Source organism: Bacidia gigantensis, assembly GCF_019456465.1.
Source record: "Bacidia gigantensis strain McMullin 20006 chromosome Unknown scaffold_268, whole genome shotgun sequence".
Lineage (NCBI taxonomy): Eukaryota > Fungi > Ascomycota > Lecanoromycetes > Lecanorales > Ramalinaceae > Bacidia > Bacidia gigantensis.
In genome coordinates this window covers 1,740,069-1,767,986 of record NW_025408614.1, presented here as the reverse complement: position 1 = coordinate 1,767,986, position 27,918 = coordinate 1,740,069, and the positions used below count along the sequence as shown (strand labels likewise).

The 27,918-nt window shown below is 49.3% G+C and overlaps 7 protein-coding genes across 7 annotated transcripts; 2 read left to right on the top strand and 5 right to left on the bottom strand.

Moving 5' to 3' along the window:
• Positions 1-727: 727 nt before the first annotated feature.
• KY384_009272 (uncharacterized protein) lies at positions 728-7,288 on the top strand (the record flags this gene model as incomplete). The annotated part of the gene is made up of 2 exons (XM_044817758.1): positions 728-3,211; positions 3,557-7,288. The coding sequence occupies 2 exons, from the start codon at positions 728-730 to the stop codon at positions 7,286-7,288; spliced, it is 6,216 nt and encodes a 2,071-aa protein (XP_044664911.1).
• Positions 7,289-8,296: 1,008 nt separating this feature from the next.
• Positions 8,297-9,481, bottom strand: KY384_009271 (uncharacterized protein; the record flags this gene model as incomplete). The annotated part of the gene is made up of 2 exons (XM_044817757.1): positions 8,297-9,302; positions 9,351-9,481. 2 exons carry the CDS (start codon positions 9,479-9,481, stop codon positions 8,297-8,299), a joined length of 1,137 nt encoding a protein of 378 aa, XP_044664910.1.
• Positions 9,482-10,155: 674 nt separating this feature from the next.
• KY384_009270 (uncharacterized protein) lies at positions 10,156-11,343 on the bottom strand (the record flags this gene model as incomplete). Its single annotated transcript, XM_044817756.1, has 1 exon — positions 10,156-11,343. One exon carries the CDS (start codon positions 11,341-11,343, stop codon positions 10,156-10,158), a length of 1,188 nt encoding a protein of 395 aa, XP_044664909.1.
• Positions 11,344-13,598: 2,255 nt separating this feature from the next.
• Positions 13,599-16,821, bottom strand: KY384_009269 (uncharacterized protein; the record flags this gene model as incomplete). The annotated part of the gene is made up of 6 exons (XM_044817755.1): positions 13,599-14,480; positions 14,843-15,368; positions 15,421-15,736; positions 15,872-15,896; positions 15,955-16,021; positions 16,781-16,821. The coding sequence occupies 6 exons, from the start codon at positions 16,819-16,821 to the stop codon at positions 13,599-13,601; spliced, it is 1,857 nt and encodes a 618-aa protein (XP_044664908.1).
• A 3,344-nt stretch (positions 16,822-20,165) lies between these two features.
• KY384_009268 (uncharacterized protein) lies at positions 20,166-21,139 on the bottom strand (the record flags this gene model as incomplete). Its single annotated transcript, XM_044817754.1, has 2 exons — positions 20,166-20,356; positions 20,413-21,139. The coding sequence occupies 2 exons, from the start codon at positions 21,137-21,139 to the stop codon at positions 20,166-20,168; spliced, it is 918 nt and encodes a 305-aa protein (XP_044664907.1).
• A 2,558-nt stretch (positions 21,140-23,697) lies between these two features.
• On the top strand, positions 23,698-25,719 carry KY384_009267 (uncharacterized protein; the record flags this gene model as incomplete). Its single annotated transcript, XM_044817753.1, has 3 exons — positions 23,698-24,929; positions 24,976-25,267; positions 25,324-25,719. The coding sequence occupies 3 exons, from the start codon at positions 23,698-23,700 to the stop codon at positions 25,717-25,719; spliced, it is 1,920 nt and encodes a 639-aa protein (XP_044664906.1).
• A 536-nt stretch (positions 25,720-26,255) lies between these two features.
• On the bottom strand, positions 26,256-27,323 carry KY384_009266 (uncharacterized protein; the record flags this gene model as incomplete). Its single annotated transcript, XM_044817752.1, has 3 exons — positions 26,256-26,485; positions 26,926-27,108; positions 27,281-27,323. 3 exons carry the CDS (start codon positions 27,321-27,323, stop codon positions 26,256-26,258), a joined length of 456 nt encoding a protein of 151 aa, XP_044664905.1.
• Positions 27,324-27,918: the final 595 nt, after the last annotated feature.

Below are 27,918 nucleotides of genomic sequence, written 5' to 3'. Positions count from 1 at the left end.
TCTAGAACATAGGTTCATGCAAGTGACAAAGCCACTTGATAAGCTTTCAGACTTGTGGAAATTCGTTGTCCCAAAATGGCGAGGATATCAAATTAGTGCGGTCCTATGATGGCACGAAGGATCTAGTAAGTCCCAAATTAGGAAGGCCAGCTTTTGGCCGCGTACGTACGCTAGCCTGGCGCCTCGCAATTATTCCCCTGCAAGATGTCACACCATCACACAATCACACAACGGCTACGGCAAAGACGGCATGATGATGCACTGTTCAGAACTTTAGCCGAATGCGACCTCTTTTCGGACTGTGGCTTGTGATAGTGCACCTGACATCCTCTCCCATACCGGTCATAGTAAGACAGCGCGAGTCTACAGGAGTGGGAGGTCAGCCATTGATTGGCTCACTAATCATTGGCTCACTATCTTGTCTGGCGTCTTTAACGACCTTCCTTTCTTAGATCGTGGATAAGACGATAGATTCCCCAGCAACGACGATTGTAACAAGCGGCGAGCTTTACAGCCGAATGCTAATCCCTAGGGATTTTAGCCATAATTGAAGCAGGATGTGCCAAACTCTCGCAAGCCATCCAATGCCTCGATCCAAGGAGTCAATCGCCATGCAAGGTCTCTTGGGTCGTATGATGCCCAAAGGGCTTTAGCGTCGCTCGTGTACATGTAGCAAAGACATTATTGTCAAGATTCGATTCTTGCCTCGTAACTCTCGCATGCGAACATGTCCCTCGAAGCCTTACTCGCGCCAAACGTGCACAAGTACGCGGCCGCAACAAATGGCAAATATCTATCAACACGTCTTCTCACACACAACGGCGTCACAATTGCCTTTGCATTAGGGCGAACGCAAGGAAGCAGCAGCAGAGAGCTATTCTTCGTTTACTCCATCCTCAATGCTGCAGATCCAGATACCAACGAGCCCCAGGTGCCTGGCGGCGACAAAAGCAAGTCCTCGAGCGGAGCCGACAAGCTTGACTCGCAGTCCTGGTTCGAGAATGTACGGCCACTGCGCTTTAGTACGGAGATTAGAGTTGTGGGCGAGGAGGCCGTGCCTGTGTACCAGATTCCGGCTGTGGACCGCACAAACCATCTCGTCAACGTCGTTCATCAGCCCCAGAAGCTCGATCCATGGCTCTCCACATCGCTGAGTTTAATGGATGAAGACGTCACAAATTTTGAGGTCTTTTCAGATGGACGATACATCTACTTATTTCGGCAAGGTCGCTCGGCCTCTGCTGGATTTGCAAATAGGCTCGTAAACGCTGAAGAGAGAAGTCTTCCCCCGATCGATGGAAACCTTCTCTGTGATCGCTTCAATCTTGTTGGAAGTACCATCAGTAGGACACTGGAGGTGCGCTACAGGAGAAGCCGGCAAAAGCGCTTTCCGTTGAACGAGCATGATACTCTCGCAGTGCGCGATATCAACGACGTGCCATTCTACGAGCCAACCTTCTCCATTCGGTTTGTCCGAGACTTAGTCGATGGTCGTTTTTCTGTTCTTCAGACTCCCACCATGACAAACGATGTGTCGCGATGGATGATTTTTGCCTTTTCCAAGCGCTCGCAACAAATCGATTGCTTTACGACCGATGTTGCCAATGATGGGCTCTTTGATATTCATGGTCAGATATATTACACATGTGAATCCAAAGATCATGAGGAAACCTTTTCCAATGCGCCTGGATCTTGTGCTGCCATCTCAAAAGGCGACAGAGGGTCCTGTGGTCAGCCAAAACAAGCGATTGTACCTAAAGCGGCTCTTTCTGAAAGAGCAATCGCGTTGGACAAGGAGACGATCAGCACACAAGTACGACTCGAAACGCCTATATCGTTGTCCGGGCCTGCACTCTTGGGAGGCTTTACACTCGAAGCCTGGGTGGCTCCCATCTCATTTTGGGTTGTGGAAGAACACGAAGTCACTGAGGATGCCGAATCAACCAAGGCGAAGGACTCAGAGTTGCCACCACCGGGGTCATCATTCTGCCTGTTTTCACAGGATGCTGCACAACAGAAAGCTAGCCCATCTGTGTTCATCGATGACAAACTCCGCGTTGTGTTGCGCCTGAGCGGCGAATCTCCAATCCTTCTGACGTCAGACCAGAGCCTAAAGATAGACGAATGGAACCACGTCGCACTCACATATACCTCCAGCACGCGAGCTTATGCATTAATCGTCGACGGTATTGCGCCTTTGACCTTGCCGTATGTACTCCCAGAGGATTCAAATCCGGGCGTACTTGCAGGCTTAGCATCCCAAGTTGGCGAATCGAAATTTGGATTCCAGGGCCAGCTGGATGAGGTACGCCTTTGGAGACATCCTTTCCATCCAGCGACAATCAAAGCCAAAAGCTCCAGCCGGACAACAGGGATGGAACCACTGCTGGAAGCCTGCTGGCATTTCGACGAGGGAACCGGCACTAAAGCGTACGACTCCACGAGAAGTGGCCATGATATTACCATCCTAGATGAGGTATCCAAAGAAAGGGCTCCAGAGATATGGGTAGAGTCGACGGCTCCTTTGGTAAGTAACTTCGGCCTTACAAAGCGAACTCTGCGCTTAGCTTCGAACGTCACCATCCGTGGTGGTCTGGGGGCAGGCATATACCACGAGCAAGTCTCGGTATCACAAAAAACTGCAGAAGACAACAAGGAGGCTACAAAGCCTCTGAAACGTGGTGCGCGAATCCTGCTGTGCTTCGTAGCAAGCACAGGAGACATGTCGCCGTCCATTGCCATACTTGATTTCGGGCTTATGTCGGATGGCACGCTTTGCGATTCTCCTGCTACGCTACCCCTTCCTTCTCTTCCGCTCCTGGACACCTCGCTCAAGGGTCAGGTTGCACAGCGAGCATCGACTGCCTTACTTTACGTCGACGCTCAAGGTATGGAGACATTTGGGGGTTTGTTCGCGATGGACGCAGCTACGTGCACGTCAGACTGTCCATGCGTTTGGGATTCAGCTACTGGAACAATCAGTGTATTCTATCGGAGTCTTTCAGGAGTTCTGTCTGCTCTCACGTATGACACCTCACGTTCTGTCATTTTGTCTGCTCTGCAGGGCATGAGTGAAGGCTATAGAGTTCTGGCTTCAAGCAAACTTCGCCAGGCAGTGAGATTTGATGTGCAAACCATGCCGTGTGAGCGGACACCTGAAAATGTGGCAATAGATCTTTCGTTAGTTGCAACAATGCCGGATGGCTCCAGGGTCAGCGAAAGGTGGAAAGGTAGGTCCAAATCGGTTGTCCTCATTCTCCAAAGCTGCCTCTCACTCAAAAGTTTTACTGATCGTTGCGTTTCATAGGAATGCCATCTAATGTGGAAACATTTTGTGACTTGGTGAATGGTGCACAAAACTCTGCTCCGAAGAAACTAGGAATATTGTTGAAGTTTAAAAAAGCAGTGAGTCACTTCACAAAGCAGAGTGTGCCCTGAGCGAGTTCTGGTATGAGCCTTCATTGACTGACTGATGGTGTGCCTGTAGGAGAAAGTCTCGAATGGCAGACATGGCCTCTTGCTTGCCTTCAATCTAATTCTGTGCAAGCCGTTACAGACTGAGGTCTCCCTGGCTTCTTACCTCGCCGTTGGTGGTGTCTATTTCCAGGTGCTACGCGTTGGCAACGAGGGCGAGAGCAGTATTCTAGTATCGAACAAATCTGGCGAAGTTGCTCCGCTGAAGGAACTTCCAGGTAACAAGGATTTGGTAGTGACCTCTGTCAGTTACCATCACAAGACATTGGTCACTTGTGAAGGAAAGCCGGCTGGCGACTTTACCCAGGGCTCTAGCATGCTGACCCTGACATACAACAAGACCACGACGACGGCTGGATCTGCTGTCGATGGCTTGGTAAATGCGGCTCTTAAGTGCCAAATCAGCACATATCCCCAGAGCCCTTTCATTTCATCGCCACCTCGTTCGACCGCGTTGCATCTGGCAAACGACAGTGTTTACACGATGCTCGAAGATCCCACAACTACCACAGCTTGTCCAGGGATGACGTTCGAGAGCTGGATCAAGGTCGATGAGATCACTGAGAGTATTCTGGTGGCATACACTTCAGAAAGCATGCCGCGGAGCGAGCGAACGAGCCGCGAGCAACAGACCTTTCTTCTTGGGATCCCGGCTTCCTCTGCTGGGAACACAGCATATGATCTGGTCGGCAATGCCAACGGCTGCCTCTTTACCGTCAGCAATGCCCTAGCACTGAAAGTGAATCAATGGGTTCACATCGCTTGCTCCGTTCGCAATACCTTCGCCTTACGATTCTCGGGTTCCAATTATGTCGACTTAGGGGCCGCCCCGGAGTGGAATGTTTCCGACTTCTCCCTGGTGTTTTCGTTACAAGTCGATAATATTGGAGAGGAGCACATAGTCTTCACCAAAGCTGCATCCAATGAGGACCACACACCTTTGCACATAACCATCAACCGCGAGGGTATACTTTGCCTATCCTACTGGGCCGAGAACGAAATGAATACAGACGTAGGACATCGTTTCGTTTCGTCTCCATCTCCATTAAAAGCAGGAGTCCCATACAAGATGTTCATATCCAGAGCATTAGTCCGAGTCAGCAATAAGAATAAAATCCCAAGATCCGTGCAGCTCGTGAATATGCGTGCTTGGACTAAAGATGGAACCTCAGCATTCGCGCTCAATCCTCCGTCGATGGATGACCTTGAGAGAAGTGTGAACGGAGATAGACAGACAATCGATTTGAGTATTCAGGGGTCGGCACATGCATGCGGCCCTGTACGAAAGAATAGCTCTGCTTTAGTATTCGGGGGCGTGGCGTGGGATCTCCATAAAGGCTTAGTAGGATCAATTGGATCCATCAGACTTTACTCGAACGCAATCAAAGTGCCTATATCCCCTAGCGCTTTGTATGAACCAGACACCTCTGAGCGCTCAACAATAGGCTCGTGGTCATTTCGAGACGCAGAAGGCGTCTCTCTGACTTCAGACTCGGGGCGCAATCATGGGAAACTAAAGAATGAGCCAGACTGGATTCTTTCTCCGTACTCGCCGGACCACCGACTTTCGGTCTTTGTTAACGGAAAACGAACAAATACCAGCCACACGGCCGAAAATACTCTGCTGAAGCAACCAAGTGGTCCACATCAATTGACTCTGGGTAATGCCTTACATGGAAGTGGCGAGACGCGCTTTCTCGCGATGGAAAATGCCTTTCGGGGTCAGTTGGACGAACTTCGAATTTGGAATGTACCTCGTACGAACGAGAACATAACGGATGCCATGAATTCGAGGTTGGCTGAAGTTTCAGTCGATCTAGCGGTTTATCTCCCCTTCGATGACGAACTCGAGACATCAGAACAAACTCCATTGGCGAAATATTTTCGTATCCTCGCTGACGCTTCGATCAATTGTTGGCACTTGTCTCCTTTGCATGAAGTACATCCACTCAAGGTAGCATCAGATGCACCGGTCAGTCACGACTCACCATGTGTAGACCACGTGCTTAGCACGCACTCTTCCAGTAGGGCTACTCAAACAGGTGCCCAAGTAATTGCACGCCCTTCCGTAGCTGAGTACGGAGACATGCAAATAGGGGCAAGTGGTAGCATGGAAGGAAGTTATAAGCGTGTTTATTCATACATTGACAAGCAAAATCATTGGAACCTCGTCACCGGTTTTCGCATTGGGGCATTGGTGACCGAATGGGTCAGTCAAGTGCAAACTTCACCAACGCTCATAGGATATATTGAAGGGGCTCCACCAATAGCGGCTGAGAATTACGTCGACGGGCATGACAGGCCTTCAAGTGCCATTCGCTTCCAGAACGCCCAGCGTTGCACGTACTCCTATGCATCGCGCCAAGACAGCGGAGTCGATTTTGACTTGACCGTCAACCACGGTATAGGAGCGAAGTGGCAAGTCAGTGCAGGTATGGGCGTAGAGTCGGAGGTCACATCTGGCGAGGTCAAAGGTGCCATCAAAACTGTGGCCAATGTCTCTGGCTCTTACGTCAACAATGAAGTGGCCACAGCTACTACCAACACCAATTTAGAAATGCGCGTTGAACTTACTGGCGCTTGGCATGAATCGGAGAATGAAGCCACCGGCAACTACGAGGCTGCGAACACAGGACTAGCGCTTGTCGAGAGCGAGGTCGCGGATGTATTTGCGCTACGTCTGAAAACGCGTGGTCCGGTCGCACCGCTCGTTGCCTACCAGATGAGACCCAATCCAGACATACCGAAAGATCGCAACCTAGTTTCTTTTCCAATCAATAATTCCTACATCAAGCAAGGCTGCCTGGATGGTCGACGGGGCCTGAAGAACGATGTTGACTACCCCTCATCCGGCGACGCCCCCAAGGATGCTTCCTACTACAAGCCCATCGAAGCATACGCGCTGAAAGACCGCATCCGCAGGCAAGAAGAGCAATTAGCAGGGGAATACGACCGCTGCTCAAGCATCCCCAACATCTTCTGGCAAGTGCCAAAACGCACCCACCGGAATATATGCAACTCTTACGTCTGGACCGCCGACGGCGGTACCTTTCAAGAGACGACCTCGACGATGGATTTCGTGCAAACCGAGGTTGGCGGCGGCCTGAATCTCCGCGCTTCCGTAGGCGTCTCCACGGACTCGGAAGTGAGTCTCGGCGGTCTGCAGGCGGTCTGCAACGTGGACGCCCTCGTCAGCGCCCACACGAACCTGATGCAAACGAAAGAGAAATCGTCCGAGACCAGCTTCGAGCTGCAAGTGGACTTTCCGCCCGCAATTGACATCCGACAACGCAATGAGCAGGGCAAGCTTGTGAAACGGCCAGGGGCCGTGGATGCGTATCGCTGGATGAGCTTCTGGCTTGAACCCAGCGTGGAAGGAACGGATTTCTTTTTCCAGCGGGTCGTGGATCCGAAATGGTTGGATGACGGTCAAGATCCGAGCGCCAGATTGCTCCTGCAATTACGTGAGGCGCTGGGGAAGGAGACGGGGAATGCGAGGACGAAGGCGTGGAGGATCCTGCACCGTACCTCATACGTAAGCCGCGTTCCGGAGAATATTTCGGGGAAGCCAAAAATGGTGGCGTCGTCAAGCCAGCAAAGCGAGGAGAAGAAGTCGACTTTGTTGGCGGATGTGAGCTGTAATTGGCATATCATACAGAATCTGGAACCTATCGTCAGAGGTGCGTCAACGAGAGGTGAGCTGGTTGGTTTGGCGGAACCACATATCAAGACGATGTACCCTAGTATCAGGCAGGAACCGCGGTTTTATGTGCAATTGCTGGATTTGCTCGGTGACTACATTGGGTTGGAGTGATGGGTGTGTCGACTTGGTTGAGCAGGCCCGACTTCGCAGTCTCGAGCGATTAAATATGTAATTGTGCTAAATGCGTTGCCCTCTTGAGAATAGAGATGGTAGAGGTGCGAGAGTTGATGAAAGTGTCGATAAATGTCTGCTCTCCCTCGCTTCATACGTCACTACAAAAGCCCCATCAGATCGAATGTGCATGTTCAAGAAATTGTGACTTCTTTGGAGCTAGCCGTTATTTACTCCTCATCAGCAGTAGTAACCCTCACAGTCTAAAAGCATTGCGCAGTAACCTTCTTGCTCAATATCTCCAAGTTCATCTTACGAGGTCTGAATATTCATGACCTGTGACCTTCAGAATGGAAGTTGCCTCCTTTCAAGCCCAGGATCTTAGTCCATTCAAAGATGCTGTCGTTAGCTTTGCTGTTCCAACTGCATATCAATTCCCTCTAAAGGCATCTAATCTCATCCGGCCCCTTGTCAGCTTCCATGCCCACAGCGAATCCACGAGTACAATAGCGAAGAAGCTGAAGACAAGACTACCCCCAAAGACAAGGCTATGGTAAGTCCATGCATCATCTGCATTCAAGTCCGCGAGTTGACAGACAATTGCCCAAGGAAGAACGTAGAGGAGATTAGAGAGCAGAGATTGGTAGAGATACCAGCGTGGGCGGGTAGCGAGAAGGATACTGGCTAGCTGTGTGGATGTGGCGTAGAAGATGTAGCACCTGGAACATTGTCAGTCGAGGGGAAAAGAGAAAGAGGGAGATTGTTTGGTGGGAAAGATCGCCAATGATAAGGTAGTATATGCGGCATATGTGCGAGAACGTCAGGATGAGGGTTCAAAACGCACCAATCTATAGTTTGCCACATGTGCGCCGTGATCTTTGCGACAGCAGAAAGAATTGCTAAGGTACGACGCGAAGGGTCGAGTGCCGAAGAGTGCAAGAAAGATGCATAGTGGTATTTCAACTATGAGTGCGATTACCAGTGATATGAGAGCGGGTTGAACGATAGCTACAGAGAGTCAGCATTGATACGTCTTGAAGTCTGACCTGCGTTGAACATACTCAGCAGGTTTCCACGCGACATTTTTGGTCTTAGATTGTCAATGCCCATCTCGTGCCGCCAACGGCCCCAAGCATGGCCAACGAAAGCGAGAGACGTGGCTTCCAAAGCTTGGACTGGAACCATGACCAGACCCCACCGGATTGTGTTGAACACGCCCCAAGCAGTGGCATAGTCCGAGCCCATCGTGACAATACCGTGGACAAGCCAGAGATACAGCGCATTCCTGATCGCAGACTCAATGAAGGTGATGATTCCCGGGGGAAGAAGAACCCTCAATGCGCGCAGACTCGGCGTAATGTCGTCTCTGTGCGTCTTGACGACCTTTGTGCGAATGCTGTTGGCGTAGATGAAATAAAATAAGCCTGCAAATGCAGCGCTCATGTCGCAAGCAAGTCTGATGGAAGCTTGTGTGTTGACAGATGGTTTTATAGCGGCGACGTGGAATTTCGAAATGATCAAGAGGTCGAGGAGGATATTGATGCTGAACTTGACGGAACTGATCAAGAGCGGCACGTCGGGCTTGTCAAGTGCGCGCGTCGCACTCGAAACCGCCGTCTCAACGGCTGAGCTCAAGGCGGAGAACGCGCTGAGGCGAATATATGTCAGACTTGCTGCTCGTGTGCCGGCAGGAACGAAGCCTTTCGCAAAGGAAGTCGCTGTTGAGACAAAGATGACGCTAAGCAGTAAGCCGAGTAACGCTTGAAACAGGATGAGGGTATGGGCAAGGCCAAGTCGAGAAGACAGTGATCGTGCAGACTTGTCGCCAATTATGACCCAAGCTGCGCGGGGCAAGCCTTCATTGATAGCTTCGGAAACAACGCCAATGTAGGTGTAGCTGTCTGTGGTTGCGACAAGTTTTCCATCAATGTTGGCCACCCAAAGCTTGGACAGTGTGGCATAGAGTGCTGGTAACAGGAATGCGAGGACATTGAAGAGGAGAGCGCCGAAGTATCTAGCTTGCAATCAGCAGCATGATGAGGGGCATAGTTCACGGACTTACCGGTCACGGTGCCACCATGATTGGTGCTTGAATTGATGCGCATCAAAAAGACTTGGCTCATGATGGAAACTATCATCCTCATCATCAATGGACCGAGTGGTGTCAGCGATGGTCTCGTCTTTGGGCACCATGGTGTATCGGAATCGCAGACTGGAGACCATCGAGGTCAACATGATGGGCGAGCCTTCTCATATTAATGCCCTTATCTTCTGTTTGACGCTCGGACGTCTATCTTGCACTCCGCGCCACTTGATGTAATGATGCAGCAATGCTGTACGAAATCGACGATGATGGTACGTATGGTCGCGAAGGGAAGGTGCCACGGGTGAAAGATTGTCCGCACCCGGAGGCCTGAAGCTAGGCTGCTTTAGGAACGTTCTACGCTGTTAACATTTCAACTCCAATCTGAGCGACTTGGTCGATTCGTAGAATCTCTACGGAACGGAGGTATACGGATGCATGCTTTGGGCTCGGGTATGGGCACCGATATGTCAAGCAAGTATCTCTACTTGCATGAGAGTTCCCTACCTGCCGTACAAATTGATATGCTTTCGCAGGGGTTAGGCAAATCGATTGTAGCGTTCCCAGTATCCTTGATCAACGGATGTCCGAGGCAGTAGAGCTTATATCAGACTGACATATTGTGAGAAATAAATTTAGACCTGTTACTGTCGGTCTAGATGGAGCTATTAGGTAATGTGATACAGAAATCTTTTGTAATATTCACTCCGGCATAACATGAAGTGGCGTGAAATACCATGTGACTATCGCTGAGGTCTCCTTCTTATATCCGCCCGAACGATTGTCACTCGCCACTGGTACCCAAACAGCCCCAGGACTCCAATCTTGACCTGTCCCAGAAGACATAACCCCAATGCCTCAAGTCCTTTGCTTCGTCCATACAAAGATAACGCTGGTCAAGGCCCTTGTTTACCTCAACCCACATGGCATTTGGGCCTTCAATGTCGTCGTCACCTTTGAAAGGGAGCGGTAAGCACTCTAGCTCAAGCATCCAGAGATTTTCCCGCCGGTGCGCGCCTTGAGCATCTTTACGCCCCTTGGAAAAGACGCTCACAATCGTCATATCTAGCCTCGATCTCGCCGTCACCCACTGGCGAGGTGCGTGTCGGTCTTCCTTCAGCTTTTGCGAATACTGATCCAGATATGGAAAAGTGCAGAACCCGCGATGGATCCAATACACTACCATCTTTGATCTGACCCGATAATCATTGATGGAGACCATTTTTAGGGATCCGTCATTCCATTGGTAATCGACCTTTAGGTCGCTCGCTAGCCTTTCACAAACGGTAACGTAGTGACTGGCGAGAGATTTTTCAATACAGACCATCTCTTCCAACTCCCAGGGGCGAAGGGCGAGTCGAAACAGACGAACCCACTCGAAATCGTAAATGTAGGGAGTCAGATGGGGATCATAATATTCAGGGTCCTCGTTCTGCTCCTTTTGTTGAGCTTGATAGACAACGTGAAAGATCTCGATGCGATAGCAAGCTCTGTAGATCCGCCGGAGCTCATTTTTTGAGATCAATTTCAGAGGTTTTGAGGGATCTGGATGGTCTACGAAATGCGAGATCATATTCTTGCTTGAAGCTGCAGGTGGGAGAGAACAGTCAAACATACCTCCTGTGTTGGAACCCACTTTGAAACTTGCAGCGAAAGTCGAGACAAAATAGTCGACGGCTCTTTGCAGCCTCAGCAAATGTTCCCCTTGCCAGCTTTTAGTTGACAACAACAGACTGACAATATCGTCTGCTTGGGCTGGTCGGCCTGCATTGAAGACTTCCAAAGCCTGAATGCGGCGCTTCTTATACATCCTGAACATGTCCTCGACAGACCCGCGGAGGTCATATGAAACGATTGACCGAGATATTTCAAGCGCATCGCATATTGTTGTCATCTCAGGTAAGAGACCTGGCTGGAAATTGGTACTGCAATGACAGTTGAGGATCTGCAATTGGTACCGCACGTATGTCATGTTGTAGAGCGTGGACGCTTGACAAAGGTTGCGAAGACTTTGCAAGGTTGGAACCGCTTTGAGCACCATCAATTGAAGCTCTATAGGCAACAATTCGATAAGGAGACGGCGATCTGCATTGCCATTCTTGGTATGTATGGCTAGCGACTCCATCTGATTGCAAAGTATAGGTTGAATAGCTTCCGTATTGCAATCTGCCAGTGGCTGTTGCTAGACCTCAACCTCTCGCTTTGTGACACGAATCTAGATTGAAAGAGATGCGGTCAATTTTATAGGACTATTTGATGAGTCATGATTCTGAGTTTGACTACCGCCATTGAGCCACAAAACGCTCTGTAAGCTACGTCGCGAGAGCTTGTTCGTCTTTTGAATTTGCTCGTAAGCCACTCCCTTCTTCGTCGAGTCACAACGTTTGGCTACTTATGACATAATAATAGACTTGCACGCCAAAAAGTGTTTAGAGGATTAGAGTCCGAAGGCGCTATGTAGTTGCGAACTTCAATGCGTCTTTACCCTGGGTCGGTCATGATTTGAATATGCCAAGTCAACCTGCAGATGCGAGATGAGAGAATGAACTTTGAGCGGCTTAATAGCAAATTAGCTTACGGCGAGAATAAGGCCCGCAAGGGTGGTCAAATGTTTTCAAACAAGACACACCATGTGGGCGAAGACAACCCGGAAGCCGTTGCACGAGGAACGCACGGAAGTAAGTAATCATGATTATCCAGGGGTCATGATATGGCGGAGGCCCGCTCACTCAGCAAAAATACAGTATCGTTGGACGCTCATGCACAGGACTATTGAAGATTCGCAGACACGTTAGTGCATCGAAATCGCTACGTTGCAGATACACGACCCGGATATTTGGCCAACAAGGTTTGACCCCAACATTGCCATAAAAGTTCCCGATGAATTTGACCATATATATATATATGTATATACATCAGAGAGAAATTGATGTCATCGGTTAAGACTCAACGCAGTCCAATCGACAAAGCTATAACGTGTAAAGTTCCGAGTAAGACAATTCACTGCGCTCGCCCGACTTTCACTCTGACTGTGGCTCTTCGATAGCATATGGAATCCTCGTTTGGTTTGGAATAGATTGCACGAGACTTAGTGCTTGGAGAAAGGGGATAGAACTTGTTCAGTCTGCTCTGGGCCATAGTACGGTGCACTATTGTACAAGTCTAACAAATCCTCAGATTTCCATCAAATGCCCCAGAATCACAATATAGTCAACCTAAATGTTGGCCCATTTGAGACTATCTGTCCTCGCTGCTCGGACTACCCTTAGCAGGTGGTCAGAAGGTAACATACCAACCCCATAGACGGCGCGCGGTCTTGCATGAGGATTCGCGACGCTCTCAGGAACCGTGATCAGAGTTTCGACTATATGTATGGCTGCGATAACTTCTATATCTCATAGGTATCCTTACCTTCTTTTCTCTCTTCTCTTTGTAAACTATTACTATATTTTATTCTGTTGACACCTATATCTTTCCTTCTTTACTATATAAAATAATTTACGCCTTACCCTACCTGATTATTCTTAGATTTTGTGTTCTTATTACTTTTATATATATTCTTTAAAATTATAAATATTACTGCTGCTTCACTCCACCCTACCATCCGCGCGCTCTCGTCAAACGCCGTTTCTACTTCCGCGAAAACATCATCATCCGTAAGCGAGTCCGGCTTTTGGCCCAGTAGACCGACCAATTCCTTCATTGCACTAGGACTAGGCCAATTGTTTTCATCCGTCGATGTAGGGGAAGCGGAGGGGAAGCAGCCTTTTGCTTCGCAAGTTATCTGTGTACCGTGGCAATGCGGTCTATACATGGGAAGGGAGGGGAGGAAGCATCTGACTTGTGGTATGGAGTAGTCACAGTCTGTGCATGACGTATAACGGGATCTATGATGGACATGGATGTCAATTGCGGGTCGAGGCGGTGACTGCAGTGTGGGGGCATTTCTTCATAGCGCAGAGAAGAAGGGGAGAGGAAGGGAGCTCGCAAAGTGTACCGTTTTTTCTCTTGATTTATGTTGTGTTGGAGATTACTACACTGCGTATATATTAGAGCGTACGCAGTAAATCGCGATATATTAAATCTCACACCTATTCAGAGATGGTCTAGTATTCATTTAATACTATGGCGGTTCAAAACGATGCCCAGAGAACCACACCCCTGTAAAAATCTCCCTCAATCTCCTCAATACCTTATCCTCCACCCTCAGCGAAGAAGCAACCTCATTCAAGGCGTCATTTTAATCGTCCTCGCCACACTAGGCACGCCCGCCGCATCAATCGCAAACAAAAACCAATAACCCGGCAACGCCACGCCCGCATCATTTGGAAGCGCGAGCGTATACGTATTCCCCATATCCGCCGTCGGCTTCAGCGGAATCCTCCTCTGATCCGTATTGACCGTGTGGGTCGTACTGCCCAGCCTGACAATACTAAATTCCTTCACCTTGCCATTCGTGATTGCTATGAATGTGCCGCCTAGTGCGACTTTGTCAGAAGAGAGGGCGGTGATGACAGGGCGGGTAGCTGGGGCGCCCGCGGCGTTGAAGAGGTATGGGGGCCGGAAGATTTGGGCGTCGTAGTGGTTGGTGGAGCAGCGGCCGCAGAGGCCACTGCCGGCGCTGATGACGGTTGCGTCGGCGAGGAGAAGGGCTGTGCTGTGGTAGTTCCTGGGGACTTGCATGGGAGCCATTTGGGTGAAGGCGTTTGTGGCGGGATCGAAGAGCTCGGGGGTGAGTTGGGAAGCGTCGTCGTTGAAGGGTTTTGCGGTTATTTGACCACCAACGATGAAGACGGTTCCGTCCGGTAGAATTACGCTGTTGTGGAACGTGCGCTGGTATGCCATATTGGTGATCTTTTGGACGGTCGGATGTTCGTTCACTCGGTCGATGGTGATAACGTGGGCGTTGGATGTGGCGTCTGAGTTCTGATAGTCAGGTGACCCACCAGCTGTCAAGATCTTCCCAGCTGTAGCATCGTACATGGCGGCAGTACCACACATGGCATGGCCATCGGCGGCACGGTTGCCCGCACCAGCCTGTGACCCTGTTCCCGTCGTATCGTACCAATTCATAGCCTTAGATGGACCTGCTTGAAAAACAAATCCAGCCTTCCAAGCGAAGAGCCAAGCGTGATTATCCGAACGATAGACACCTAAGATGTCAGTGTTGGCTCAAAACTTACAAGAGCTTCGCCTGGATATTGCGTTCATGGGACAAGGCTATGTACCTTGAGCATCTTCAGTCAGCATTGGCGCCACTGGGGTGCCTGGCAGCTTTGTCCATGTATTGCTATTGGGGTTGTATAGCTCCCCATTTTTACCTCCTTGGCCTCCTGCCCATGATGCACCAATGGTGAAAGTATTCCCAGTTGATACGACTGTCTGTGCATGATAGCCGCGTGGGATTTTCATATCCTGTCCGTCTACTCAGTTTCGCAACTTGAAACAGGCCAGAGAGATTGCCAACTTACAGGGCCTTTTGTCCAGCCACCTGGACCATAGATGCTTGTCGCGGGCCCTGTATTTCCACCTGTTGAGATGCCGATGCCATTGAAGTCGAGCGAGAGCCCTTCGCAGAACATATCATGCTGGATGTTAGTGACTTTTATTGGCTCTATTGTTAGAACATCGGTCTTGAACAGAGCTGTTGCTGTTGTCTTCCCATCGGTCCCTCCGAATGTATTCGGATTGTATGAATACCACGCCAGAATACCCTGGTTAGAGTACACGTTTGCCATTGATACGGCTATCAACGGGAAATTGACTGTTGGACCCCAAGCGCCCTTGCCTTCAGAGGGTTTTGGTGGTAGATCTTGAGTGGCTTTGTTCACGGTTACTTCGGCAATCGATGTCCAAGGTCCCCGGTTGCCTGCTTCGCTCAACGCCTGAATTTTTAAATAGCGTGCGTTGGTGGGGACTATGTTGGTAATTTTGTTATATGACGCATCATCAAGGAATGTCCCATGGGCGACAGTAACAAAGGTTTTACCATCCGAGCTGCATGGAATCTTAGCTGGTGAAGAACTTTCTCATCCCGAGTCAACTGTACCTTAGACTGATCACATGACGACCAGTGTTTCCATTCTGATAGCCATCCTGTCGAGGCACAATGGTAATCATGCCGACCGTGTACGACTTTTTCATGTCTATTGTGATTTCATGTGGCAATGGGGCGAGATTGGGCTTAAACTGACTGTGCCAAATGGTCTTTGTGTCACCGTCGAATACATTCTCGCAGGGGCTTTCTTTCTGGCTGGCAGCTGTACAGGTCCTTCCATCCTTGCTGATGAGGGTGGGCGAAATGCCACGCATGCGACCTAGCCCGGGGATGTCATTTAAATCGACACCATCGAATGTCGTAACGCCTGGAATTCGAGTAAGGTATCAGCTCATGATAGTTTTGAACGTTGACCTATGTAGGATCTGTAGTGAACCGCGTCTAATGATGTGCTTGTAATACATCCAAGCCCACAGCAAACGGCAATTCCTGCATTGCTTACCTTCTGTTTTCGGTTTACCAGCAGTCTACCGGTAGTAAGCAGTCAGGCATATGGCGCATTCAAAGTTCGAAAAAGTTGCTTACAGCAGGAGGTGGTCCATTTTTTGACCCAGCATCTGCGTCACCTGGCGAGATCGGGTTTGAGAACACGCTTTGTACGAGTAGCAGGCTTGCAATTAAAACCCTCATGATTGCGCCCTGATTACGAGGACGATAATGCATTGCCTGAGCCCGAATTGTCCTCCCGGTGAAGCTTCAAGAGTTTGATAGCTATTTTGATCACCTAACGAGTATGGCTTGAGAGTTAGAAGTGCAATCGACAATTGCTGGCATGAAGAAGATTTGTGGCCTTGGCAAGAAGCCATGAACTTTGATATCCATTTGCCGATCTTGTTCCCAAAGCCTTCCGAACGCCGATGACGTTTTCGAATCTAGTTTCGGTTTTGTTGATCCTTCTTCGATTCGAGTAGGAATTGATAGGCAAAAAGACATGCGTAAGCTGGAGTGACAAAGGAGGCAGACCACGCTCGTATCCTCTTGACTTGGATACTTCCATTGTATCTCAAAAATTCTGGAGCTCGTTCTCCACAGACTATTGTCTTGTTGAAGAGTTCGACCCCCTCAGGTGGATGCCATTACCTTAAAATTGGCCAAGATCTTCAATCGGGGCTTACGCCCGACATTTACGCCAAAGAGGATCAGTGGAGTAATCTCTCGTCATCTCCACATCTGATTAATCGATTCCACTTTCCTGGTGTTATGGTTTGGCCTGTTGGTTTTCTGCCAGATGATCCTGGCAGCACTGATCTTGAAGACCAGAAGCCGAACGCGTAGTGAACACGCCTCCCGCCAACGTCAACAACGGCGCATCGGTATTCTTCGAAGCCAAGATGGTTCAGGGCTAACGCACCTGCGCTCTGCTACCTTGAGGTCATCGTAAAGTCTCGGCATCTTTCAGTGACGAGTAGCTTCAGCCAAACTTCTGAGTACATCAATAAAGTGCAAAGTTGGAAGAGTGCCAAAGCGGACTTATCATATCTCCGCCCGGCTGAGTCAGCGTGATGAGATAAGTCACTGTTCTGATATCTACACGCGAATTGGCCCCCACTAAGAGGGGGGCCTCGTTCAGGACGATTACCTCGACAGCAAAATAAAATTCATCAAATCTCTGGCCGCTATAGGAAATGGTGAAGGACTATCACACATATACGCGATGTTACAGTTCCCGCCGGACCTCAGATTCGCCATACATCACAGCTCTACAACAATGCCTAGACCCCACACATCAACCCAACACCCTTATGTCTTAACCACCCACAACATTTCTCCCCTTCCCCTACGAGATCCGACGACAGAAATCCATCCCGATTCCCTCTCCAGGACCGTTTCTGACCCCCCCTTCAGTACCCCGCTCAACCAAACAAAAACGCTGCTCTCAGGCTCGCCGACCTCTCGCTCTTCCTCGCATCTTCCCCCATCTACCATAAAGCCTCAACTCTCTTCTACAGCACCAACACATTCAGCGTCCCCCTCCACGAGCCCTTCCAACCCCTCACTCCCTCCCTCTCTCTCTCCCTAATCCCACGAATCATCAACATCGCCCTCTCCACTCCCCCCTCCCCCACCGCTCCCCGTACCGGCCACCACTCTCTCACTATTATCATCTCATTTCTATCCCCATCCCACATTCCAACCCATATGTACAATCGCAAAACAGTCCCTCCCACGGCTTCGACGAGCTCGAATGCCACACCAAGCTCCTCGCCCCGTCGTCGTCGTCGTCATCATAGAAGCGGGCCTTGGAATCTTCAGCTTTAGTTTCTACCTACCTTAGCGCGATAACGTTTCGTTGAGATGGTAGAATCCAGTCCAGGTACTTGATTCTTTCCTCGTGTAATCAGTTCTCGGATTTCTTTTGCGCATCGGTGCCACGGCGAATTTGGCTGCTACCTGACGCTTTACTTGCTGGATTTGTGGTCCGTGTTTGGCTAAGATAGGTCACTGTGGCGTTGCAAAACAGCGTCTCTGCGCAGTGCAAAATTCAGTGTGTAGTGGCTCCTCAAGATCTGATTTCAGAACCTGACCGCTGTACAATTGCATGCGGAGACTTAGTCTATTTTGATCCATTCGTCATCGAGTCTGGTTGAAAGCAGTAATTGATGTCGACTTGGTGGAAAGAGGGGCAAGGTGTCAACACTTCACTCACTTGATACAACACTCCAACATCCTTGGCAGTTCCTCTCCCACCACTTCAGGAGACAATAAAATAGAACAAGCTTAAGCTTCCACCACCAACTGCTCTTCGACGTACTCGTCGATGGTAAGAAAAACAGATAAAAATGGCTACTCTTCATAATCTTCTTCAGGCCCGGGGTGGATTCGAACAAACACTTTCAAAGAAAAGTAGAGACTTACCGGCCGAATATTTAATTTTTTACTTGGTTTGATTTTCTTTTTCCTTTGCTTGTCTTTTTTGGGTGGAAATTTGATGCCATTGCTGGCGGGGGCCGACCGTAGTTGTTAAGTTGATTGTAGACATCACCGAAGTGATGAATTTGCGATCATAGGAAGTGATGAATTTCCTAACATAGCAGTTGTAGTAGTAGTAGCCATAGTCGTTGGCGTAGTCGTTGGCGTTGTCGTTGGCGTTGGCTTGACGTTGACGTTGACGTAGGCGTAATCTTAGTTGTAATAGTTGATGACTTCTGAATCGTCTCAACGTCTCTGAATTTGTTGGTCACTTTCCCTGAATTAGACAGGCTTCAAGGGGCCTAGTTTTGCAGTAAGTTAGGCAACCACCGAGGTGGTTGCTGGTCTAGGAAATTGTTAGCGATTGTCTTGACCACTGCACCACCCAGGCCCAAGAAGATATTTGTTCTTGTAGATAATGCAGATCTTGAAGTTGGGTGTTGGGGAAAAGGAGCGAAGAAGGTTGATGAAGGAAGGAAGAAATATTTGGGGAGTGAGGGGGGTGGGGGGGTTTATGTACCCACTGAGTGGCGGAGTGGCGGGGTATGTGTTTGTCCGGGTCGGGCCTTGTGTTGAGGGGGCTGCGGGACAACGAGTTTGTGTTTGCCACAGTTGTTTGACGCGTGATTTTCTGAACCCAACATTATAAAGTGTCATCTGCTATGAGCCGAGTGAGCTATAACCAATCCCATTTCATACCCAACCCATCTGTTTCGGACTCCAATATCTTAGATTATTTTCCCAAATAAGCGATCGACATCAACGTCTCCATTTCCCTCAAAACGCGTTCGGTCTTCCGAACATGACTCCCTCCATTCCCCGTCCCTGATCCGCCGCCCTCCTCTCAGCGTCAGTAATCAGCCCGGGCGCGACCCTTTGAACAGCCACACTCTCAACCCCTCCTCCAGCTCCGGCTTTACCTCTGCCCCCATCGCTGACAGGCTGACCAGTGTGATTGACATCAGCCGACGAGTTTTCAGGCTTCACATCCCTCGTGTTGAACCATCCCCTCAGTGTCCTCCCATTGTATGACAGGCGCAGATATCGAATGTTATCAACGTCGCAGTATGCGATCGCTGTGTAAACGGGGGATTTGTTGCGCTTGTATTCGTGCTCTTTGTGGAGTTGGTATTCGATGGACGAGAGGGGCGCTGCTGGCTTTGAAGGGAATTAGTGATGACCGATGCAAAACAGAGAGCCTACAAGAGGAAAAGGGAAGGGAGGGGATGTAGGCGACTTACTGGATTATCAGACATGGCGTATTTGATCGGGGAACGCTTCTGAGACGTTTGATGGGTTGCTGACTGGGACAGTGATGATTACAAGTGAGTTGGTGAGGGGGTTGTGAAGGACCAAGAAGCTGGGGAATGATGATGCTCCCATCGTATCCGGTGTCCAGGAGTTTTATAGAGAACAGAGTAGGCAAAGGTAGGCTGAATGGCAGAACTACATAGATGTTTCCAGGGTCATCATCGAGTATATTGCAGCCAGGAAGGCAACCTCCTTTGTTTGCTGCATCCAAGGTCAAACAGGCGCACATACTTGGCCGAGCGCCAGGCGAAATCAATGGATATATACGCGGACATTGCTTCAGTGTCGCAGAATGAGATGAAAGTAGCCGCATGTCCAGTAGTGTTCGACCTGGCAAGAGCACTTAACTTATTTGAGAATCTTGCCCTAAGTCCGGCACGCCGGCACTGATGCAAGCCCAGCAGGGAAGAAAAGCTATTGATTTTCTTGAATTCGGATAGAAGCACAATCACTGTTGAAGCAGGCCACAGTGCTTTGAGAAATCCGTCTTGAGGCTTGTCGATCATGAGCCAACATCAAAGAAGAACCTTGACTAACTTCCTGGTCCAGTCGATCGGGACGTCCTTTCCTTTAGCACCACCTGGTGCCACAGCTCTGAGCATCGTATTGCTCGATCCTTTGGCTCTCGCATGCGTGTTCATCGAGAGAATCCTCGGCACTTGTCCCATTGTTGTGTTCATCATCGTGGAAACCTCGAACAGCCGGCCTTGATAGCTACTTCCGTCAGTCTCCTTCGTTCACCTCCCAAACATCTTAACTCACCAGAAGCAAACATATTAAAGTTCTCCGCATTCTTCAGCTGCTGATCCGCCGACAACTTGATACAATCCTTCAAATCATACACCTCCGCCTGCAGCAAATTCTCAAAATGCAAGTACTTGTCCACCAACTCATGGATTATGATTCCATACTGCGTGGTACCTAGAATATCATCAAAGTTGACAGCAATCCTATTTTTTCGAAACAGCGGGCAGCGGTATGGTTCGGGATTGCGTTTCAGCACCTCAAAGAAGAAGGGTGTCAGGTATATCTTCTCGGAGCCAAACTCGTTGAATGCAGCCGCGCGGCGCTGGTTTGTGAGGATGGTGTTGTAGATACTCGCAGTAGTAAAGTCGCCAAGCTCGAGACAGACGAAGGTGACTCGTGTTGCTTGGCCATTGACTACGACTGTTTCCGCATCGGATAGCTTGCCGTAGGTTTCTGTCACAGCGGCGATGTTTTCGTTATTTGTGAAGAGGGATTTAAAGCCATAAATGGAGTCTTCGCCTAAGTTTGCTTCAACGTTAATGGTGGGGAGATCGCCGCCGATTGATCTGAGCAGGGAGATTAATTGATCGGCTTTTCCTCCTTGTATTCCTTTGCCACAGCGCGCGATTAGGTAGTCGCCGTTGTTGGTGATGTCGTTGGCTTTGGGATCTTGAGCTTGAGCTCGTGAATGTGAAGCTAAGAGTATGAGGAGCAGGGTGGTGGTGAAGATAAGGTTGTACATGCTGTTCGTGTTGTGGCCCGATGACTTCGCACGGGGCACTTGGATATATGAGCGATGTGAATTTGATGAGTATGTATACCGTGTCGAAGCCGCGTTCCTTATTTGAGGCGCGCTGTTGGAGGTCTCGCATATGTCGGGTTATCTACCTCATGATGTTTCGCGGATAAACCTATGACATAGCCAATCGCGTGAGGGCCCTCGGGAGTGTCCAACATTATTGTGTAAACATTGTTGCTTACTGGAAAGAGGGAAGAGAAACTTCAATGGGGGAACAATCCCTGTACACATGGAATTGAGGCGAGTGGAGAGTGGCATAGAGTGAAACATATCTGGTGGTCGTTCTCGATCAGCCTCATCAGTATGACTATGAGCTGAAAGGGCTTCAACTTTTGTGGGCTTATTTGCCTCATCGCATCCCATCAATTTCCGCCTGTTCGTATTCTTGTACCCCTCAATATTTCCTTCATCTCCTATCTTCTCCCAATGTCCAGCGATTCTACTTCAGACTGTCGTCTATCGTAACCCTAATTCACATTTGCCGGAACCATGTTACCCCCTTTACTACACCGTCCCCGTGTCCGCACTCTGTCTCTACAGGTACATTTTCCTTAGATCACCTCACCCATAAGGAGCTTTGCAAGGTAACAAAGAAGTTTTAATTGGGATCCACATCCGTCGTAGCCGACCAAAGCCTAGGCTTACGTTCCGACGTACAGCTACTCATGGCATGACCGGTCCAATCTACTATGACAGGCAGATCGATAATGAAAGTGACATTCGGATGGATATTGAGATCCTGGGAATCGAGCGTGATGCTGCGCGATTCATGCGTGGTAGTAGAGGGAAGTAGGATGATTTTGCCTGCAGGCCCTGCGGGTCCTCGTGCAGGGTCGTGGGTGACAATAAATGCGCCGGATGCATGGTCTGCGGGGTACTGCGACTTCAGTTCATTGACTGCTTTCTGGCAGTCGGTGGAATTGAGGGTAAGGTCGATGAGTCGTTTGGCGCAGGTGGCGTTGCTGGGGCGGAGGTTGTTTAATGAACTGGAGACGGCACCGTTGACCTGGGCCGCTTATTGGGCTTGGGTTCACTTCAAGTCTATGAGGACGGGGGAATGATTGACGGCGGCTTGGGTAGTAGTGCAAGCGAGGAGGGAAGCGGTGCTGGACAGAATTGAGAGGAGCTTCATCTTTGATTTTTGTATAGGCTCTTGAACTCGGAATTTGCAGATACAGTGTCTTCATATCTTGCGAAAAGGTAGGAATGCGAGCGGAAGAGGTAGAGACTGAAGATTTGTTGACATGGGGGTGTTCAATGTTTCGAGCGTGATCGATACGATTTGTTAGGCCCAGAATCTCCCCTTACTGCCAGTCCTCATTTGCGTTTTCTATATCTTTCTGTCCACGCGCGATCTGTCCTTGCGGACATTTTCACTTGGTTCCCGGCACATGGTAGCTCGCATCAAGTGATGCATCGATCATAGCCTCCCTCCCCGCCCGGCGGACGGAATGTGGACGAGTCTCTCCTCGTATCTTTCCCAATCGGCGTGTACTTCGATATCCACAGGGACTGACGCTCTCCTGATCCAAACACAGCACGATGCATATATCGAGCCGTATGCAGATTTCCCAACCGCTTGTGTAATTGTCCACGCTCTTATGATTCGCAAGCTTTTCCACGGCGAGGGCGTTGATGATCTAAAGCCTTGTAGATCTGCTGCAGAGGACGCCCTACAGGCCCATCTCGTCCACCCACAGGGTCAATATTGACTCATCCTTGATTGCCATCCGTCGCTTGCTCTGCTCATGTAGGGTTTTGAGGCCACGAGAATGTTCTCGCACGGCTCAGGTCAGGCGGAGGTCCCGGGAGTGGAGAGGTAGAGTGCAGGCGACCGGAATGCAATGTAGTGCGAGTAGGACGGGCGTTGGACTGGACGCATCGTCTGTGGGCTTCATGGTGTCTGAAAGATTGGAGTCGAGGCGTCCCTCAAATAGCTCTTTGGACTCATAGCTGCGGCCGTGATGGCGTCTATGCTCCTTTCCTGACGATTCTCGAGACTTGCAGCTATTTCTAAGGCTTCGATTTGTTCGTGGGTGTGCGCTGGCGCGTCGACTATCGAATTGTTGTTTTGTTGTCCTGATTGACATATTCCCGGGAAGATAATGAGGAGGTGCAGCGAGGTCGTTTACTTCGGCTTGGCGTTGTAGAACGACCTCGGTACCCCAAGCTTATATCTTCGTCATTTCTCCTCATTCAACCTTCGACTCTCCCATGTGCCCAATCTCGAGGTAATCGGACAGGCTGAAGCTCTCAAAACCCTGTCTCGAAGTGATAGAAGACTAGGCAAACTAGCCATAGCACGTTGTAGATCATGATAGGGTCATGAAAGGCTTACCATGCTGGCCTCAGACACGAGTCAGGATCACCGCCGTAATGGCAAGTTAGCCTCTTGCGAGCCTTGCCGTAAGTCAAAGCTTAGTTGCGATCATACCAAGCCGGTGTGTGGTCGATGCTGGCGTCGACGCAAGCCCGAAGTATGTCATTATCATCCCTCACCTATGACGAAGAGAATCCTCGACAATTCTGCATTTGCTACTTCCAACGGAGCCATTGATTCAGTGGATATCCCTCTTACTAGCTCAGTTGATGTAGAGATTACAGGTAGAGAGCCGCAGCCTTTGCGCCATGTCGAATCCCATGAACATCCTTCAGCAGGCTTCTTGGGACCTACAAGCTTTCTGGACCCCTTCAATGAAGGTGTACATAGTATCGAAGTCCTACGGAACAGTAGTAACGCAAATGTCCGTGGTGGTACCCAGTCGGAAAGAGCACCCAGAAAAGACTCGCTGCAAATTCAAGAGGGCGCCGATGTCCTCAAGTTGCTGCTGTCGATTCCGCTACACAAAGAAGGCCTTGACGGCTGGTACGAGAAGCGAGGCTACTTAGCTGTTGTACCATATGTGTACCAATGTATCGAATCAATCCAAATCCAAACCCTGAATGGGTCACCTGATAGACTTCTGGACCTGTCGTACAAGATTGCGCTTCGGACAGCCAAGCCTTCTGCGTTCAAGATGGACCAGTCTCTTCAAGATGCCGCGAAGTCATTGTTCGGGGGCGACCTGTGTTGGGAGGTTATAGGATTGATTCTAAACACAGCTGGTCGGGGTGCCCTAGTTTCAGATGCGTCAAATCTTGATACACTCACATACCCAGTCTTCTCTGATTGGAGGCAACTCTCGCGTACCTATCTACATGCAAGCTCTAAATGTGTTCATTTTTGCAGCGAATATGGTCACCTCAATGATCTAGGCTTTCACCTGATGCTCGCTGATGGTGTACTGCATTCTCTCGTTTATGGCGACGCGGATTATATGTGCTGGCGCAAAATGGGAGATGTCACAGCTGCAATATCTGCGCTTGGTCTTCACCAAGACTCCGAAGCTTCTGCTACCCTTCCTTTCTTTCATCGTGAAATACGACGAAGAGCATTCTGGGAGGCATACACCATGGTCATAGACCTTGCGACTTTCCTAGGCCGGCCCCCGCTACTGAATGGCAAGTACTGCTCGATCGCGTTACCATTGGATATTCAAGAAGAAGTTCTGTCATACCCGGATGACAAGCTCCAAGTGGCATTAGCTTCAATTGATGAAAATGGTTGGAACAACGAAGACATCATCACTAGATGGACGTGGCTGCGGGCTTACGCAATATGCCTTCGTATACGCGAAGACATCTTAGAGTTGTCTCTTGGTATTGATAGTGATAACATACAAGGAAGAGCGCAGTGGGTGTCAGATGGTGATGAATCAGACTCAGCTGACTATTACCAGAGCAATCTCCGATCGACAACAGAAGGCTCTTCGGGAGGAACTTCCTCCAAAGCTACAAAAGAAACCTTCATCCTGGATCCAGAGAAAAGGCGCAGCTTACAACTTCTTCCTCTTGATGAAATTTATTGTTTTTGAATGCAATGATTTCATCCTCCAACGCGCATTGGTCAAGCGAACACAGGCGGTCTCAAGCAACCTCTTGCAAGCCGCTCATACTCTACTAACGACGCTATGCATAGTATTCGGCAATCGACATCGCCTTGGGGCTTACAACGTAGATCTTCCTACGCTAGTATGTCAAATAAAAAGACATCTTCACTTCCATTGAGCTGATACGTCCGTCTATAGATTGCGGAGCACGGTATCCCCACAGCTGCAGTGCTTGCCCTCGAGCTACTCAGACATAGTAGCAGTGGTCCCCATCAAGCCGACCCTAACTTCCCTCGCCTACAGATCATTAAAGATCTGAGCGTCTTTGTGTCTGATGTGAGCTACATAATGCGACCTGCACACGGAAACTACGAAACATGTACCCAGGCGCGCAAGACGTTGCAGACAATCTTGGATACAGTAATCTCGGGAGCGATCGAGAGTGGTGACCAAGCTGTGAACACTGGATTGGGAAACGAAGAGGCTGATGATAATGGTGACGCCCCTATCAACTTCAACGAGCAGGACTGGCTCAACAATCCTTTCGATATGGACTTCTGGACGAATTTGGAAGACCATCCGCTACTTGTATAAATAAGAAGGACCCGAAGTCCAATCCTATTGAGAGCTTGTTCAACCTACTAGAATCACAAGCAACGCGGCCTCAGCGTCTTTCTGCCCGGGCGTGAAAAGGATTTGGAAGCCATCTTGCCTCTTACATCCGCTTAGTATTGCCTCCGGGCCTGAGATTAAAGTTTCAACACTTCGCTTGCACCATCTGTGCCATTAGCGACGGACCGACCGATCAAAATGGTGTGAAATAGGTACATGAGGAGTGCACCTATAGCATATCGAGGACACGAAAACGATGAGCTTTGTTCATTCGACATTCGTTGAAATCCCCTGTTCTAAATTCACTACATACTTCGGCCTCGGATTCAAAGAATGGCAACAACATGGTACGCCGTAAAGCTCACGACATTTAAAAAAAAATTGCTATGCTGTACGCCCAGATTCATTCAGTCAAGATCCAGAACTTCTTCCCATCGGATAATCATCGCCTGCCTCACTCAACAGTACTACGACGTTACGGTAGGGCACGAACTTTTCTGATCTGCTCTTTTGTGCTGTTAGTCTGTAGGCATCCATCGAGTTGTCGCCTCACGGCGACCGTCTCTAGCGGTCGCCAGTGATCCTGAGGCAAGCACGTGCTGAAGCTTGAGTGGCTTTTGCTTGAAGCCTAGTGTTTGCCAATCCGATTCGACGGCTCTATGCCCAAGCAAGGTGATTCGTTTCTCTTGTGAAGTCGTGTGAGCAATCTCTTTAAGGATCGGTTTGTAGACTTCCAGATCTGGCACGTCTATTAGAGTGTGTTTACAGGCAGGGTCTTCCCCCTTTTTCAAAAGAGCTTGGTACGTAAGGTCAGCGTAATCTTTGTGCTCACAGGAGAATACTGACTACGCAGCCTCCCATGAACGCAGTCGTTCCGTACATTGATAACACTTGACGGAAGGTGGTCATTTAATTCTTGTGTTATCTTGTGTTTTGAGGCTTCATGTGGGCCGACACTAGTGATGAAGTACAGAAATATGTTTAGGTCGCTGGCGAAGCCCTGACGAACCAGGTAGTGCCTGACCTGGCGATGAATCTCTGCGCAGATATTACTGCCACCGAAGCTATCATCCAAGTTGTTGAGCTGCAAAAGTTTGTCAGCGCGAGACTCAGTATCTTTCAGCGCAAATTACCTGGTATTTTCCTTCGTGGGCATCGATGAGTACTTGAGCAAAGGGGGGATTGAACTGCCGGAACGTTCAGCGAGGAATTGGTGGTCCGCCATTTGAATGATACATACACGTCTCAGTTCATCGACCTCCTGCTCAAGCTTTTTGTTCCTTTCCGATAACTCATTCACCTTGTGCTCATTGGTCTCACTGCTGTCTTTGTATCCGTTACGGGAACGTATGAGACCCTGCGAGTAAAGTTCTCAGCAACCTATACATCTGTGGAAGAGCAGCGGCGGTCATAATACTGTACCTACGTTCAACACGGTTGCTTGGGGTGAATTTCCATCTAAATTCAATCCAGTTTCTCGAAGTTTGTCCCTGCAAATCTTGAGTCTTGAATATTAAGAGTAACTTGCAGATGAGTAACTCACGGCCAAGGCCTTGACTGCTGAGGCGCCGCTTGCTGAGGAACATTCTGTCGAGGAGCTGCCTGCTGACGAGGCTTGGGCGCATTACGTGTCATTCTTGTTGGGGATCTTCCGAGTCCGAACAGCAGCAGCAGAACAGCATAATTTGAGAACAATGACTACCCTTGGGTTTAAATAAAAAACTTTTGCGAAGGCTTTCGCCTCTATTCGCCTGGGTATCAACAATATCGAAAGCGCTTTTGCCTATTTTACCTGCCTTGTAATGCCTTGCGGCCTAAGATGGCGCATGTGACACCACATCCGCTGTTGCCTGCCGTTGATGACGAATTAACTAAAAAATTTCATCTTTGCCTCGATCCACGAGGTTTACGAAGCAGATGTGTATCTAATGAAGTCGGTGACTCAGATGATGCATAATGTCTCTCTACCCATTGTGTAACTCCTGGATTCAAATGGAGGTCCACTTTCGAATCGACAGTACTAAATTTTAATATGCTGTGGCTACATAAGCTGGCATAACAAAGTTTTGCGATATCAGGCAGGGAGCTGAGGCAATATCAAGAATTGAAATTTTTGCCAGAATTGTGCAAAAAGTACGAAATAGTTGCCCTCTCTCTTTCTAAGGAACGATCTTTGGTGTG